At 40.5% G+C, this 18990-nt stretch overlaps 1 protein-coding gene across 2 annotated transcripts in view; it reads left to right on the top strand.

The window, feature by feature from the left end:
- The window catches only part of rai14 (retinoic acid induced 14), a 36304-nt gene that overhangs the window by 9601 nt on the left and 7713 nt on the right, over window positions 1–18990 (top strand). For both annotated transcript variants that reach the window (XM_084572350.1, XM_084572351.1), the window contains 8 exons: window positions 10261–10391; window positions 13242–13330; window positions 13491–13555; window positions 14409–14466; window positions 14642–14712; window positions 18007–18113; window positions 18241–18425; window positions 18809–18834. In XM_084572350.1, the coding sequence (XP_084428476.1) occupies window positions 10261–10391; window positions 13242–13330; window positions 13491–13555; window positions 14409–14466; window positions 14642–14712; window positions 18007–18113; window positions 18241–18425; window positions 18809–18834 (732 nt within the window). The remainder of the gene's footprint in view (window positions 1–10260; window positions 10392–13241; window positions 13331–13490; window positions 13556–14408; window positions 14467–14641; window positions 14713–18006; window positions 18114–18240; window positions 18426–18808; window positions 18835–18990) is intronic.

The raw sequence follows: 18990 nt of genomic DNA, 5'->3' as shown, positions 1-18990 counted from the left end.
CTGACCAGTTTAAAGTCACAGAAAGTCAGGGGGAAATAGCTTAGGGTCTGTTTAAATGAGGATCCAATTAAAGCGGGAACTGCCCATGGGATCTCTTTATTCCTTATCGCCTGTGAACATGGACTATGGACACACAGCCAGGAAACCTGCTCGTCGTCAAATATAAAAAAACACTGAGTATGCTGAGAGAAGGCGGGTATGATCCTGGTGCCTGCATGTGTTTGCATGCTCATTTATGTGTGGGTGTGTGTTTGTGCTCGGGCTAGTTTGCTGTCTGATGTGGATTTGAAGACACAGTATTTCACACCTCTGTGTGGAAATCACAATAAACGTGAGTCTTCATGTATGTGACAGTTAGTTTGTGGAGATTTATTTATTAGTGAGTTCTTTAGAAAACTATATGCACTACATGCAGTATAGCATGACTCGCCAGACTGACACGAGTTGACCTTGCTCTGCACATGCAGATGAAGTAATGGTGTAAGACATAACTAATCACTGATAAAAACAGACAGAGTCAGATAAGGTGAGTGAGGGGAGTTCAGTTGAAAGGTTGAGGAGAAGGGGGATGAGCTGTAAGTAATAATGATAGAAGAGAGACACTGATGAAAAAATAATAAGGAAGAACTGGATAAAGGATGAGAAGATGAACAGATAATGATAAAGGAGGAGAGAGTGCAGATGATTGGGAAGTAAGTGTGCAAGAGAGGAACCCTGTTTGAGTGCTAAGAGCAGTCAAGGCTCCCCGCCCCCAGCTTGGTTCAGACGGGTTGTTTAGTTTGGCCTACTCTGAACAACTGGAACAATATTCATGCTAGGAGATGGATGGAGGGAGGGTTAGACTCAGTTCACCTGAAAAAAAACTACTCCTTTATAAGAGACTTTTGGTATTGTGGTACTTGATTTGCAACTTACTTCTGAGAACTGTTTTCACTTGCAAATGTTTGTGTTTTTAGTTTTGTCTAATGATTTAAAGTTTATGGATTCAACTTTAGAGAGCCAGTTTCCCGTTAGATGTCCGTTGTTCATGAGGCTATGTATGTCATGTTTTTCTTTTTTAATTTGACTCTACACTACTTTGAATTTTCGTACACAGTCTATGTGTGTTTGAACTGCCTTTCCTGTCTTGACTAAACGGAGTGATACAGTGTACCACCCCCTTGCACCACTGACTTTATGAGCATCCCTTGAGCGTAATGAGGCTGGTTGCTTTCCAGCTCCAACAGTGTTTATTTATAGGGCAGGAAAGGCTATTTGTGTCAGGAGGAAGTGTTGCACGAGAGCTATTTTTTACTGGAGGTCTTCTTGCACCCAAAAAGGTCCCTTGCCGGACATCTGCACCCGTCCTTCAGTTCTAAAATAGTCTATGAATACATTTAAAGGATTAAACCGTGTTTTTAAAGCGCTCCAGCTGTAAGATAATCTACTTGCTGGAGGTCTTTAATGCACTTGGGGCTTTACAGTCTAGTGCATATAATGTCTAAAAGTCTTTTCGCATTTAGCTAACGTTTGTATTCACAACATATGTGACTGAGTGCTCATCAGAGTCATGGTGGTCTCATAGTACTCCTGTAACTACACAAGTTGTTTATGAGAGGAACACTGTAAAGTGAAGTGAAGCTGTAAAATAAAAGGTAAACTAATTAGAGGTCAACTAATTTCAGTTGGGAGTTATTCACGAGTCAATGGCGAAGTCAAGAGAAGGAGCAGATGGTGTACTTTGTTTAATGGAAATACTGAGAAACAATATGATCTCATCCTGTCGTTAATTTATTAGTTAAAACGCATGAAGTAATAGTGCAGTTTTGGAAATACTGTGAAGAGTTAAGAATGAGCATAGTGCCATACTTGGCATGACGTCTTTTTAGGAACACTTCTCCCTTACTTAGATTTTATAGGAGTGTTAAATGTGCTATAAATACTGAATGACTGTTGGGTTTAGTAACACAAATGAAGGAAGGCTAAAAATAAGTTAAGCAAGGACAAAATGCTGCTTAATAATTTCTTATCGCATCCAAGACATAAATATTCTCCTTGGCAGTCTTGGTTCTTGGCAAAGTTGGCGCAAAAAAACTCCCTTGGCAGTCATTGGTGGTTAAAGCAGTGCCAGTTTAACTTGGTTCTCATTGGTGTATTCAAAGGGAAACATCTTAAGTCTGTGAACAGGTCTTGGGGAGCACTATGGCATATGTGAAAAAAATGAGTTGTTACAAGATTTATTAAAAAAAAAAAAAAACAATAATAATCTGTAGGTGTTATGTTAGAAAGAATTGCTCTTGCTTGCCATGAGGAACCAGATCATCGTATCTGCTTGATTCTCTCTAGGCTAAACACAGGCTTGGGAGCTTCTGGTTACCACATGTGTACTGCTAACATGAACTGGAAGTCACAAGAAACGAACTGCCAGGGAATGATTTTTGTTTAGAAGACGCCCGAGACTAACGGTTAGCAAGCTGGCGACCGTGTAATTAAATGTAGGAAATGCAAAGGTGTAATGAAAGCATGAGATTGCTGGGAATGGGTTGTTTCCTCAGACACATTCTTACGAAGAAGAGTCATTATGACTAAATTACAGCATGTTTACTTTCTATCTAGTCTCAATTTCAGAAAATGCAAACACCTCAAAAGACCTCTGACCTTTCCTGAAATTTTCCAAATCAAGAGAGGACAGTTGTGAAATTGTGGTTACTAGTCATATCTACAAAAACGCTTGGTTTATATATTAACATCGAAAGTAAGTCCTGAGAAGACTGCTGCTAGGCAACTGCTGGCATCAGGCTAAGCAGTTGTGCAAGCTTACAACTGGGTTACTAAATGTAGGAAACACAGTGACAACAGGAAGTAATTTTACTCATATATGTTATAAACACACAAAGAATCTACCATACAACTAAATTGCAATATGAATATGAAAACCTCAGTGTCATGTCACAACAACAGACTGTAGGAAAAGTGGACAACATGACAGCTCCTCAAAAGTGAAGCCAAAGCAAGTAGAGCTCCCCCTGGTCGCATAAGCTCCACCTTTCTCATGTTCGTGGATGGGACTTAGGCCAAACTAAAACACTAACATACTAACAATACACTAACAATTTTTATGTTTTTGCTTTTTAATTCAAAATCTGACCCAATTGTCAGTAGCTGAGTTGCATTGTGGGTAGTGGCACCGGGTCTTCACGATGCACATGTGTGATTGTGCTGCAATTGATTTTAAAACAATTTTGAATCTTGAATCTGACAAGGCTGTAGGAGGGCAAAGCTGGTACTCTTTAATTACTCTGTTGTAAAAGTGTAACTCTCATAATGTAAATTTGTCTCATTATCTAAACATGCAGTCCACATCAGGCAATATTGTGAAATACATGGCAGCATCTTTCATTTTAAGAGCAACCATCTGGTCTTTGTTTAACAGTTCTGTATACTAACTCTTTTAGTCTTGGTTTCAGAGTCTAGTAAACCATTGTGGCGTGTGTGTGTGTGGGTGTGTGTGTGTGCGTGTGTGTGTGTGTGTGTGCTGCAGAGGGCAGTAAGCGGTCTCAGCTGTGGCCCGAGAGAAAGGATGTATTGTTTGAGGATATTTGAGCATCTGCTTTGTTGCAGATAAGGGGTTTGAAGTTAACAGCGACTGCTGATCAAAGGGCAGAGATATTGTAGATGTGTCAATCTCTGTCTTCTGTTTCTCTTCCTTTCATTCTGTACATTGTTCACTCGTCCATCCTCTCCTCTGCTTCCTGCCTGTACCGCTCTCCTCTGTCTCTCAGCTACTCCTGAACAAAGAATATTCTTTGAACTTGTGTCGATGTTATTCCCCTCTGGAGTCAAATCTAGTTGTGTTCATGTCTGTCCTCCCATCTAGCCTACTTTCCTTTTGCATTTATTTAGCTTTATCGTTCATCTCTGCATGTAATCCCATAGACAACACAATTCCTATTCAGACAAAAGACAAATCTGCTTGAGTTGACTTCCTTTTTAGCGTTTTGGTAAGGCAATCTTTCTGTTGAACATCTATATTTACGTATTTCACTCACGTTCTCTCGTCACAACAAACTTTTTTTTTTTTTTTTTTCCTTGCCCGGCCAACATTTCAGCCTCGGTCTGGCAGTCTCTCCAACACTTCAGTCCAGAGCACGATTTCCTGACAGTTACAGGCCAGATCACCATGAAATTAGTTCGGGTATTTTTTTTCATCCCCACAGTATTATTAGCATGGATTTTGGTGCCACCGTCAGGTCAAATTTCCCTTTATTCCATGACAAGGCATCTGGAAAAGTAATTCCTGAACTTCCATGAAATTTGCCATGGATATGCAGTAGACTTGGGGGAGACCTGGGAATATGTTTTTTTTATTTTTCAAATGTACAGATCATGGAGGACTTTGCGTGTCTTCGCTTATCAGGTCAATTTTAATGTGGAACTAAACCAGTTTCATTGAAAAATCCGGCAGAGTTTCCCTCTTAAGGTTTTTAGGGCTTTCAGCCATAGTGAAAGTAAACAGGAGCACATAGAAAATGAAAGAAGAACAAACACATTTTGATCTGCAGATCAACAAAAATGTTATTTTGCCATTTTAGGAGGGAAGTACCAAAGCTTTTCTAAAGTAAATGTTTATCTGTGAAACTTCAGCTGCTCTTAGCAGTTAAACTTTCTAAACACGCAGAATATGATGTAGGATTTACTATTTCCTGAGCTTAGTTTGTTTTTCTGTCTGAGGGTTCAGAGAAACAGAAATGTTCATACGTCAGTCATTAGGTTGCTGGATATCTGTACAGTTTTTTGTGTATCGGTAGTAAAGACTGAATGCTAGAAGCTGCAGTTCTATAATTTGTTTCCAAGACTTAACAGTGAGTCCAGTCAAGAAGAGGGGATAGAAGGAAAGAGGTTAAGGAAGAATGAGTGTCTAAAATGTAGGCAGAGTTTATACCTCTGCGGGACATGGACGCCGTAACCTACGCCGGTGTGAGCCATTTATACTTGTGGGCTCATCAGTCTGGCTCGCCCTATATAAACACCACCTAAACGCTAATCGGTGCGGTGTCTTTTTTTGCCAGTCGGGTTCATTTTTGTTTCTACTTCCTGCTTCACTTTCAACAATGGCCAACCTCCTTAGTTAACCTTTCCTTGATGTGTTCCAACTTTACTGATCCAAAACAATCAATTCGAAAACTGCAAAGATGGAGAAGTAGCTGGAAATACTAAAGCTGAAATACGCTACTACCAAGCGGACAAATCACAGATTTTGCGCTCTGCGTCGCAGCAGTGCGTGGTTACATTTCTGAGGAGGTGCACATCAGTTACGCCGCTAAGCTCTGTTGGTGGTCTGGTCTGTCTTGTCGCCGTAGCCTCTGCGCCAACTTAACACAGAAATATAAATATAAACCGCCTGTAACTTTAAAGCAATACACAAGATATAATGCAAGTCATAAAAAGTCAGATTTATACCGCCCTCTCAACACGTCTTTCACGGTTAATTAATTTCTTTTACCTCTTTACTTCTTTCACATGGTGGCTCCTTGCTCTCTAGTCCTTGTCGCCAGCCTCGGGCCTGGACAAACAGGAAACTCTTAGTGTTATCAGCTCACTCTTTGTGTGTCTTAATGAGTGTCAGGCTAAAGACAGAGAAAGAACACACACCCTGATCTCACTGTAAACACACTTACTTACTGCAGCCAAAGAAACAGAAAGAGCAGGAGAACCTGAAGGGGAGGCAGGGGGACAAGAAAGAGCTGGAGGAAACTCAACTGAAAACAGCACTTCCTGGTGATACAAACAGAACCCCAGTGGTCTTACTGGTTTATAATCTCAGGATTTGTGACCCATGACCTCTGTGTTGGCAAAGCCTGCCGTACTCACTACCTGTAGATATGGTCCAAAAGTATTCCCGATTAAAGTGTTGTGCAACGATTTAACGGTGAAATGCAGTTGTTTCCCTGCTTGAACCTTACAGAATGAACTAAACAATTAAATTATTATTTTTCTTTGATTTGATTAGTCATTTGGTGTATAAAATCTATGGAAATCTTGTCCAAAACTCAGTTATTCGGTTTATAATCACATAACTGAAAGGAAAACCACAAAACCTTTATTTTCTCTCAACTTATTGATTTAGCTTAGTTGAGCAGACTGGAGACCAGGACTGGCCTGGTATTATAGATAAGATTTTATATTATGATAAATAATTCTGTCTGCGCATTTATTGGAATTGGTATTCTTGATTTAATCTAAATAACATTTTCCTGTATTGTGCTCTTTTTATTTTTGTGGTAGAAAACCTTTAAATATACTCTGAGTCTCGCCACCTTTTGTTGGCTCTGTGGTCTGTGCTGATTTAGCACCATCTCTGCAGGCGCATGATTATTTGATCAGCCTCCCCGCGATAACACTAGTTTTGTATGCGGCTGAAACTGGAGCAGTGCATTCCGCTCCACTTAAACCTGTCCAGCACAATGTAGTCGAATGCTATCGGTATCATGCTACTCTGTCACGACTGCCCTTCACTTTGTGTTCAGCCTGTTAAAATCACAGAGGTCATTAGGCTTGATCATGCTATAGAGCACATCAGCGTTTCACCCTCAAACTCTTTCCGTCAGTGCTCGTAGAGGGTATTTATTTTGGCAGGGCTCCAGTCTAGTTATTCCCCTGCATGCAGTCCTTGCTAATAAGCAATCACTGTTGACAGCATTTGGACAGGATGTTTTTTACTTTTATATAAGTTTGAAGAGTCAGAGTAAGAATGATCCACAAACCAAAACTTGCCGCCTGGTGTTTAATCAGTTATTTCCCTTTTGGTTGTTGCTGCTGTGGAGCGAGACGAATGTGATGCTTCAGTGTACAAAGAGGAAGTCCTGCTCAATATGAGTCAAACAAAATTAATCAGGAACACTGGGGCTGTGCACATGTTGATGGACTTGTTTTTCAGTCTTCCAAACCCTTGTGATAAACAGTAGCAGGGTATATTTCTGTTTGATATAGAAAGAGGGTGTTGACTCTGTTGACGCTGTAGATATAGTGGTGGTTCGGATGAGGTGATCAGAGTGAAACCTATGTCAACCAGGCAGCTGTTAAAAGAAATACTGTAGTGGACCTTCATTCCCTTTTCTTTGCCCTAAATGTTCTGCAGCTTCTTGAAACAAACAACAAGCGACAGCATGAACAAATCTCTACTGAAGCGAGCGTACAGAGAACCGGTAGTCTGGTGTTATTAGTGGTCTACTAGTAACAGTGAAAAGTTCTGAACCAAGAAACTTTGTTCTGGTTTTCTTGGAGTGTCCTCTGACGTTAACGTGACTCACTCACTTTGATCTCTCTCCTTAACGTCTGTAGATCCATTTCCCTTCTCATACCGCCAAAAAAATGTTTTTTCTCAATATCAGTACCATACTGTATCATCTGTGACATACTCTATTTGCTATTTGACCATGTCTGAATATTATGTTATTATATACCAGGTGTTAACATTTGCTGCTTGAGTGAAACCTGGATGCTGAGATGGCCAGATTCATGATGGTAATACATCATATTTTGCTCCTGCTGGATGCTCGTGTGCAGAAAAAGTCTCTCAGTGAAGCACAATGCAGTGTACTTATAAGAAATATTAAAAATTATATAAAACAGGATTTTAACATGGACTTAAGCATGAATGCAGCTACTCATCAACAGCAAGCACTGGATGAAAATCAACTTGACAAATGCCTGGTAAATCATTGGGTTTCACATAAAAAGGCAACGTAGGGGTTATGTTCAGGTTTTGATGAGATGAAAATGAGGAGATCAAATTATTACTGTACAAATTCCTGCAGCATCAAGGGAGCTCATAATTTTTTAATTTACCAAACTACTCCAATGCATATTAGAAAAGTTAGGCGTAAATTAAAGCGAATTAACTGGTAACAGTCACCATCCTCAAGATCTGACGGCTTCTGTTATTCAGTCGGCATCTGTAGGGCCGGGTTTGTTGTGCTGCTGTTTCCGGATCACAGAGGCACTCAATTACAGCAGTAGGTTCTGCCCTTCCTGGTATCCACACAACAAGATAAGAAGAGTGCTGCCCGCTGTTAAACAAGAACTGCCTCTGTTTCATTTAAACGTGCTCAACAAAGTAAACAAATTCCTGATGTTGCTTTTACGTTCTGTTTGAACGGTTTGCTGTGTTCACATGTATACACACAGTACGTCATGCCCTGTAGTGGTGTGTACTTCAACAATCTGTGAAGTGGAACTTCTGTAAGTTTAGTATTTGATTGCTTTAGCGCTCTGCCCACTGATTAAACAACTCATGAAAATCATGAGACTTTCCATACTGAGAGACAAATCCAGCCCAGCTCTGGGAAAAAAACAAAAAAAGGAAAGAAATCCTAACCACTACACCATATGGGATGTGTCTTTTATAATTCCAGCTATCTCCTACTGTGTCGTGTTTCACTGCACACCAACCATAGCGACAGACTCTCGCACTTCCTCTGCAGTTGCTACGTAAAACAGTTTCTGTACTCCTTTCTCCCGACAAGTTTGAGTTTTATTTTGTAAAAGTAGTTTCAGGTGAGGTTGCCGACAAATGCTATAAAATCTAAAATCTCAGTCTTCTGGTGGAAATGGAAGAAAAATTGTGCACATAATGAATCCAAGTGATGCATGACCACATATGTCTGTTGCAGATCTGATTGCATGATATGCTGTGAGAATAAAAGGTGGCCGTGAGTCCTCAAAGCACTGCACCTTCAACTACATTTAATGAATAGTTTGCCGTCTTGTCCTAATCGTGTGGTTTTATTGTGCGTTGCTACTTGTACTTTAACGTAACTTGCTGAAATCTTAGCACTGTGCATGCATGCAGTGTGGATGCTTTCCTGATCGCCTCGGTGAAGTATTTTTAGAGCACCTTGTAGATTTTCTATATCTTGTCACATGAATCTGTCAGTGTTCAGCTGTAAGCTCTTCTAACCAGTTTGTTTCTTCCAATCTGAGAGGACTTTCTCGCCTTACACCAACCTCTTACCTCTTGCTGTGTTGCTTTGAAGCCTGGATCACAGGGACTCACATATATTGTGTGCATGTGTGGGCATTGGTTTTCAGCTGGATAAGAATCTATTTTCTAGATCTCTCTGTGAGGAAAGCAAGAACACTATTCTCAGTCGTCTCAAGACTTTTAAGACACCAACAATGAAGTGTTTCTCACTTCCTCACCGATCCATGTTAATGACCCCGTGGCTTATGCTGCAGAGCTCAGTGGTCTTCCTAGCTGTCAGTGACAGAGTGGATTTTTATAGCCCTGCATGTTTCTACCAGCTGTGCAAAATGTATTGCAGTGGTTGCATTTGGGGGTTTGCCACCGAGGCTATGTACACCCTGTATAGCTATGCTGGTTTAAAAATAGGACGCAATTTGCCACCACTCCGAGTGTTTATGGAGTCAAAGAGTTCACCTCCTTATCACGTGTAGGTCACTAGGCTATCAGGTCAAATCTAATACTGTACTGCATCCTAATATGAACAGGTGTTTGCAGGGAGAGCTGACTAATGACCTCGTGTTGCCAACATGTTGGGGGTGGGGTGGGCGGTCGGTTTAGTTCTTTCCCTCACTCAGATTAAGGAAACATTTACGGCCTTTTCCTTTAACTAACACTTTTTATTTTGTCTTAAATTCTGTAAGTTCTCTTGGAAATGATATACCATATGTTTTTGGCCAGTTCACAGAGTTGGTCCGCTCTTCAGGCTTTCTGTTCAGTGTCTTGTACCAATGAGACTGCTGTGTAGCAAGATAGTCTCAGTATGAGATCATCCTCGAAGCTTTCCAAATGCTGACTTCTCTCTATCTGAACAGCTTGTCAGTGATGCAAATGTAAGGCCATTTGGTTTGTTTATGAGTGTGTCAGTGAGCATGTTGATGCTGTGTGTGTGTGTGTGCGTGCGTGTGTGTGTGTACCATGGCAGATCCAAAAACACTCTCCCCCTCTTAGAACTCTCTCTCTTAGAAACATTACTCACATTTAGGGCATCTCAGGCCATTTTGACTGCAAAGTAAGGTTTGCTCATGTGCCTTAATTTGCATCTAATGACACCATTAGATGTAAATTTTATTATGAGATCAAAGGTAAATGCAATGCATCATATTTTCATAGAACTCAAATTTATGAATAAAAAGCTTGTAAAACGCCCCTCCCCCATTCCAACCTACTTTCAGTATTATCTTTTGATATACATCTTCCTCGTTTTGTTCTTCTCCCTCATCCTCCCTCTTTATCTCTTTTCCGAACAAATCCAACAGGTCAACGAGTGGAACAAAAATGACGAACGCCTGCTTGCTGCGGTGGAGCATGGCGAGGTGGAGAAAGTGGCGGCGCTCCTCGCCAAGAAAGGTGCCAATGCCGTGAAGTTGGACAGCGAGGGGAAATCAGCGTAAGTCTACTTAGCATTAACTACTAGAGATAAGATCATTGTATAATCTTCTGCATGAATCCCAGAAGACTACCAGACCCAATTTACCCATGAGGGCCATAGAGTAAAGTCACAACAAAGCTTCTCCAGATAAATTACTACTTACAAGGCAGCAAAACTAAAAGCCAAATGAGAATGTAATATGGAGATCACCACAGTTTAGTCCAATGTGGACAGAAGTGGAAGAAAAGGGCAACATTTATTTAAGTAACAAAAGCTTGTGAGACCGAATGTTTTGGTGGTTAGACAATGAGAGGTGACATCATGGAAGAGCGTCTCAGTTGAAGGTAGCAGGGATAGGACGTAGGGAAAACAAGAAAAGAGTTGAATGTTAACGAGAGAAAGTTGAAAAGAGAGAATGGAGCAGCAGAAATGGCTCAAATTGATGGAACTTGTGAACAGATCCTCCTTGTTGAACCTTCATCTAAGCTGCATTCATATCTGACAAGCTCGTACACAATAAACGTGTGTAAAATGTTGGTGATTTTTTCAGTTTTCCTCTCAGTATAAAGGATTACACATACCTCTGCAGTGTATGCTCTGATTCTTAACTCTGGCGCTTATGAAACTACTTTCATGCTCCGCAGCACAGTGTTAAAAATGAATGGCCAATCTAAAAATACAGCTGTTTTCCTCAGCTCTTGACATTTTGCTGCCATTCTCTCGGTCTCCGCCATGACATTCGGGGTTTTGAGAGCCAGAGGCGGCTGTGGTGCTCCTCGTAAGCCTCACCGGTTGAGATTGTTGATAGCACAGAGGCTCAGTGTTAATATTTGACCTCTTTCTTTCTCTGAAACACAACACCCGCCGACCTGAATGTGTTCAGTAGCGCACACAAGAGCCAGGAAGATCAAAACATGTATGCAGATTCTCACACACCGAAACAAACACCGGGACTTTAGTAGTAGTAGTTCGCATCCTTGACCTTTTCTCCGAGTGAACACAAACACACACACAGATGCACACGCACGGGCTTTGTAAATCATCATGAATGTGATGGTTTGGGATCACAATGCTCCAATCTTTTCAGGACGCACAAAGGAGGAGTCTACAGTATCTCTATGGTGATAAAACCTGATTGAAAGGCATGTGGGCATAGTTGTGCGTGATCTATGCTGGGTGGGCATGTGTTGGGGTTTGTTTTTTTTTTCATTCTGCTCACTGAGCTGGAAAGGGGTTGTATTTATCTCCTGCAGCATACATATGCACAAACAATTCAGACAAGAGCTTTTTTATTTGCATACTAATGACGTATGACATTCCTGCATGCAAGGCAGTGCTTTACCTTTTATAGTCTAAATAATGTTGTGTGGTTTAAAATCTGAAAACTGTTAGTATACTGCTCTGTTTGATGGTTCCCAGACTGAGGAGTCCCTTTAATTGTTGTTAATTTTGTGAAACACACTGATTTCCTTTCTTGTGTAGAAGATCACAGGCTTCCACCCACCTTAAGTAACTGTACTGCTTACATTTTCAGTTTGACGTGTATAATTACACACTCATTGCTGACATACAGCTGATGCAGTTTACATGGATCAGCCACAACATTATGGCCACTGACAAGAGAAGTAAACAGCATTTCTCCATCTTGTGATAATACAATGTTGTGCTGGGAAACTTTTGGACCTGGCATTCATGGGGAAGTTACTTAGACATGTAGCACCCACCTAGACCAGACCGGGCACCCCCGCCCCATAGCAGTGACACTCTTTGATGGCAGCAGCCATCCCCAGCAGGACACAAAAAAACAGTTAAGGAACAACTCAAAAAAACATAAAGAACAGCGCAAGGTGTTGACCTGACCTCCAAATTCACTAGATCCCAAACTGATCAAGTATCTGTGGGATGATCCACAGAGGCCCCTCCCCTCAACCCATAGAACCCAAAGGCCTCCACTAAGGAACATGTTGCCTTACTGTGCGTATGACAGTGAACACTTTGAATCTTGAAGCTACAGCCAGCAGCCTATTAGTTTAGCTTAGCATAAAGACTGACCCTGTTTAGACTTGGTTTTAAAATTTGTTTTAGTGATCTGAACACAATGTGATGGCTGAGACACAATGCTGTTCACACCTGTGCGTCCATTTTTTCTAGATTTTGTTGTTACCTACATCATTTCTGAAGTTCAAGGGCTCCAAACACAGATACTAGGTGACTCTGTTACATATAGGGATGTACTAATACGCACGTACAGGCTATGCCACTATATATCTTTATCTTTTTGAGTGCTGATGCACTGTCACCAAAACGACCACCACTCCTCGGACTGATGACGTATTTTTCTGTCACGTCCTCGTCAGGAACGTCATCAAACTACAGCAGTATTGTGGTCAAAGGCGTCCTAGATCACCTTGACAAGTGGTGTGAATGTGTCTTGGTGGTTGTTGTCAAGTCGTCCAGTTGTGACACTAACACTTAAGTGTAAACAGGGCAGAGGGAAATGACTGGCCTGGCTCCTTCCAAAGGTTACACAATCTACCTTTAATTAACACCAGGAAATGAACGGTGACTATAGGAAGTGGCTGAGATGGCAAACAATTAATCCCTTGTAAAAATGCAAACACAAATTTTGTCACACTTTGGTTCTTGTGGGGATTAAAAAAGGGGAAGTAGAGGTTTTACATTCAGCAGAGTGTACAGTAATCTAAGGCAAGAGAGCAAATAACCGCAAATCTTTTATTCTAATGTCAGCTAGACAGTACAGTTTCAATCTTTATTGAAATGACAAATTTGTTGAATTGTTTAAAAATTGTGATTAACAATTAATAAATGTACTGTGTTCTCTAATTTGTTCTTTGGATTTGTGTTCAGTCTTCATGTAGCAGCTGCTCGTGGTCTCACAGACTGTCTGTCCCTCATCTTGGCTCATGGAGCTGACCTGTCAATCACTGACGCTGCTGGTATGTACTGCTGATGCAGGATACATGAGAAGTGTTTGAACTCTCCTGCATTTATTTGTAAATGTGAGCTTTCGTCTCTGTAAAGACTGTAAACAGAAACATATACTGCTTGTTTGTCACTAAAATCTTTAATTTAATGAAGGTCTTTACTTATGTTCAGGTTTTAGTCCGTTACACCTGGCTGCCAAAAACAATCATATCGAATGCTGCAGAAAGCTCATTCAGGTAAGCTTTAATCATGGAGGGGGATTTGATAAGTTTTGATTTTAATAACCTGTGCTACCAACACACAGTAAATGGACTGAACTAAACATTTTAGCTCTAGTGAAATGTTTTCAACAGAAAGTGCTAGAATATGAAAGTAAGAGTGTGTCAGTGTCACACAAGGATTCATTCTTGGATGTTAACGTGTGAAAACAGGAAAATGAAACCTATATTCTGGTATTGCCTGAAACAAGACTCTTTCACTGCTTCATTTCTTCTGTCTGCTGATTGTGTGAGGAGATCAGCAGATCATAGCGGGACCGACGCTATGATCTGCTCTGATCTGCTGACTGAACTCATGACAGTCTGCCCGGTCAGTTAGTTGTTGTCTGCTAGCTTCTTCTCCTTTTTTTTTTTTTTTTGGAAAAATCCCCATCAATATTAAATACTGCTTCTCAAAACATTTCAAACTGGTCATTACCGTTTGTAAACTATGTAGCATACAGAACAAGAGCATGTAAATACATAAACATACGCATGCCAAACCATAGAAAAGGAACTAAAAATCAAAGAACTACCGGCAGCCAAAAGCCAACTGTGACATTGCCTCACATCACCTGCAGTCTTGGTGGAAAAACTGTTTTGTCTACGGCTTGTTCTCTTTTTGATTTCATTAGGGGAAAGTGGTATTTACACTAATATTATGACAAATACTTAAAACCAAAATTAAATACAGGTACATTTTGATTTACCCATTTGGGGTATTTCAGGGAAATGTGGGAATTTACTAGATTTAATGGCACCGACAGCTGATCCTAGTGCTTTGAACTGTTGTACTTAATAAAAGTATGTGTTCTCTTTCACAATCCTGCAGTGTAAATGTCCCATCGATGCTGTAGACAGCTCAGGAAAGACCGCTCTCCATCATGCTGGTAAGTGTCTCTTAATTATGTAAAAGGGCTCAGAATATATTCCAAGATTAAGTTTAAGCTCTAAATGTATTCGGATACAATCCTCCATATTTGGAAATGACTGATTTCAGCCCAGTTAGTCTCAATCAAACATGCTTTCCTTCACTGTCTGATTTTTGTTTTATTTAATCCTCAGCTGCCAGCGGCAACATCCAGATTGTCCAACTGCTGTGTGAACAGAAAAGTCCCGTCAACCTGAAAGATGCAGTATGTGCTTTCATTCTTACTTCCACGCTATCCTCTCCAGACTTATTTTTCCTGGCATGACAGACAGAGGGTCTGAAACAGAGTCAAGACCACAAAAATGCTCCATTAAGTCTTGTTCTCATCACTTTCTGCTGTCATACTTCCAGAGGAGGAATTTCACTGTACACAGCAGACAAGATTTACTTGTCTGTTGAATATCTGCTGGCAGATATCTCATTCTGCTGATTTTAGTTTTGGCTGCATCTCTTGCTAAATGAACTGCAGTTATTTGTCACAATGGTTACAGTATGAAGGATCTTCATTAACTGACATTTCCTCTCCTCTTTTAAGATTGATCAGTGCTGTGTGTGTGTGTGTGAGGTAGAAGGTCAATGTGCTGTGGGAACTCTGTTCTCAGGCTGCTGCAGACATGTGGTCTCCATTGCCGTTACACACCATGCCTGTGGTTTTTACCCAGCCGGAGTGTGCGAGCATGAAATTGTGTGTGTTGAAGAAAAATGAGAGAAAAGAAATCAAGATTTTGCCCATTTATGTCCTTTTTGTTATTATGATGCCAGAGCTGGGCTGTAGGAGATCAACACTTAAAGGTGTCCTGACCTACATATAAATATATTGTTTCTAATGAACATTAATTTCTGTCTGTGCAAGTTAAATGTTCTGTCTTTTGGCTGTTAGGACTTTAAGGTTTAAAACCAGGTGCAGTCACAGCAGATCTCTGCAGACATGAATGTTTAGTTTTCCTGTGACATTTTCTTGTTGTCTTCAGATAATTCATTCATCTCAATCCAGAAATGATCAACCCAAATAATTACTTGTCTGGTCTTTTGGGAAACTCTAAGCAGCACAATTATGCACTTCACTCTGAATATGTGGGTTTTTTTTTACATTTACACAGTTTAACATTTACAGTGAATGTAAGAAAAGGCTGAGAAAGTCCGATGTCGCTTTCATGTAACAGCATTTACTGTTCCGACCATAATCATCTGCAAATGTGTAAGTGAGGTCTGAGCAGCTCTGTCTCCGGTTAGTGGACATATAGGCTGCCAACCTCAAAGTGGTCTGGAACATATTGCTGTTTCTGACGCGTTTCTACGCATGCCAGCTTGTTAGCCTCCAGCGTGTACATCATGGCTGTAACATATATCTGTACCTGCTCTATATTTGACTTAAATAAACACAATTTCTGGACAGAAATAGAGAAACATCTGCCAGGTCGAACGAATATCGGACAAAGAATGTTTATAGATAATCAAGTAAATGTAAACTTTAATTCTGCTCAGAGGCACAGTCAGGGATATGGACTATGAAATATTTCTGAGCAACTGCAAAAAGGCTTTGACTTGATAGAAATCAGAGACGCATTAATGAGTTGAAAACTCTTGGAAGACTGTGAAATATGCAGTGAAGGAATGTTACTGCACCACAGTGAAATACTGCCCCGCTATTACTCCACATAATACAACAGCCGACTGCCCAATACTACAACTGCATTGTATAGTATTAGTATATAGTTGGCACCACCTTTTCTTTTTTACTATACATACTTAACATACTTAAGTAACATTTATAAGTACAGGACTTTTACTTCTTTGGTAGCCATACATCTGAAGTTGGTTTATTTGTGTTTGTGAAGGGTTTTGCATTGTGGAAAACACACTCTGACTGTAAGCCATAACCCTATGACGTGTATTCCAGCCAGTACGTTCATAATTTAAGTATGAGTCAGTTATAAGCAGACACAGTGGACATCTATATACTTTAGTTTGGGGACAACAACCACTTCAATCACCTATCCTGTCATTTTCCAAGAGTAAGAGGAGACAAGAAAAAAAAACTTTCTAAAGTTGTCCGTCACGTTGCTGGACATATGAATTATTGGTTCACAAGCACAGACTTCATCTGTGTCTGAGTAGGAAAAGGAGAACTGAGAGCAACTGAGAAATCCTCTGGTTTTCTTAGGACCAATCTTATCTAATAGAATTTATTAAATCAGCAGGAAATTATATATTTGGCATTTCCACTGCTGTCCAACAGCAGCAAAAAGAAGGTAAAACAACAACAACCAGCTCACTAGATGCTGCTTAGTTTTAAGATCCAGCTGTTCATATGGTAGATGCTGAATCTAACAGACATTAGGGCATAGGATTTAAGGTCAGATGTGTGTGAAATGTGTGCAGTATTAACAATATTATGCTAAAAATAAAGCATTAATCTTAAAACAGGGGCAGCTTTATATGTATTTGTCCTGATAGTCAAGCCTCTCAGTTTTTAAACACTTGGTCATGATGAATGCTGCTTGCTCACCGCACTTCAGCTCTGCTCAGACTTTACACTGCTGTCCACATTAGAGCTTCAAACAGGGTGACAGCAAGTCGTAAACATAAGTAACACATGCGAGAAATAAGTAGTAATACACCTGCAGACATGCATACTGGATCTATTACCCAGAGAAGAATGAAATAATTCTTGTCTCTCAGATTCCAGAGAAGTAGAGGAACAGACTGAGCAGAGCAGAGCAGGGCTGGTAAAGTCTTCAGCTGAGCTCGGAGGAACCCAGAACATAGTTTTGTTCTCTGTGGTGCGTGGAGGCAGCAGCCTTGTAATAGAAAACACACAGCTATGCTGTTTCTTTTACTTTTTCCAGTTGGACGGGGCTTCAGAGTTTTTTTTTTTTATTTAACTTCATGTTTCACTGTTAATGTAAATGGTCTGTATAATGTCTGTTCATACAGTTTAATAATGCGTTCTTTATCGAAACCATGTCTTTATGCTTAAGTCGCAATTATTATTTCCTAACTTAATCTTGGCCCAGATGACATGGCTGGACGGAGCCTTCTCGTCTGGACACCGCCCTCCACAATTTTAGCCAATCAGCTGTTTAGGTTGGTCATGGGAGGCTAGGGTTAGGTTAAGGGTCATATTTGGGGTTAGGATCTATCAACCCTGGTTAAAAATGTGGCGTGTCTTATGAAATACCGTTCCAATAAACTCTAGAGACTATTCATTTAGAACAGTTACTGTATATAATTTGAGGGATTTTCCCTTGCTCATATGTCTGTCCTCTTAAAACATACAGCTCTGCGGGAAGCTAAACGGTGTTGCCCTTTCTGTTTATCTGCTGGAAAATTCACTGACAGTAGGAGACATTCACTCAGTTTTCACATGGATCTGAGATATCTCTCACCACACAAATAGCTGCCATAAGTCGAGACCCATGTCATGAGTTATATAGGTGTGTGTGTGTGTGTGTGTGTCCATATAAATCTGTTTTCATAGTGTGTGTTTGTTCCACAGGACGGCCTCACAGCCTTGCTGCTGTCAGCCAAACACAGTCAGCCTGAAGTCTGCAGCACTTTGCTGGACTGCAGTGCTGAAATCAACACTCCAGACAACAGTGGCAGGTAAAAACACAGTCAACCCAGAAAATTCACAAATGGCTTGCTGGACACATTCTTGAACATTAGTTATATGTCGAGTTGGTGTTCAGTGTACGTTTATGCATATGTACCTGGCTCCTCCGTTGTGTAGGACAGCCTTGATGCTTGCAGCCGAGTCCAGCGCAGTGTCAGTTGTTGAAGTGTTGGTTCAGCGAGGAGCAGACCTGTCAGCTGTCGATTCAGAAGGCCACGATGTCTTACATTACGTCAGGATGTCAGGAAACTCTGAAGCAAAAACTGCTCTCATGGTGGCTCTGAACCAACATCCTGTCTCAGGTGAGAGTGAAAAACACAGAAAACACGTGAGACATACACACATATACTTGTTTCATCTGTTTATTATTTCACCCCTTCTTTAAACCATGTCTGTCTATATCTGACCTCAGTCCAACCCTAACAAAACACCTAAACAGTTAATAGTTGATACTCGTTGCCTCTCACACAAAGGTATGGTCTCTGAGGGGTGTGTGAGATTTGTACCGCCATGATTTCGAGACAAAGTCAACACTGCCCTCTGCAGTAGAGCTCCTGCTACTTCTTCTGTTTAACATTATACTGTATGAATGTCTGCTGAGGTTAATATTTAAAGAGAAGTCTGAAATGATTACAACATTATCTTTAACATGCTTTCTACTGTTGTTTCCTGTTTCCTTCACCAGATACCAAATCTCTTCGAAGTCCTCAGGTGAGAAAATAAATCTCCTTTTCATCTCCTTTCACAAACAAAACTCAAAAACTTACAAATCAATCAATTATAAATTAAAGTGTAAATTTACAATTAATAATTTTAACATAGTATTTTTTAGAAAATGATGCTGCAAGAGCAAAAAATGATGACTAA

This window comes from Chelon labrosus (genome assembly GCF_963514085.1).
Source record: "Chelon labrosus genome assembly, chromosome: 22".
NCBI lineage: Eukaryota > Metazoa > Chordata > Actinopteri > Mugiliformes > Mugilidae > Chelon > Chelon labrosus.
The sequence above is the reverse complement of the archived record's forward strand: the minus strand, read 5'-3'. Positions and strand labels throughout refer to the sequence as shown.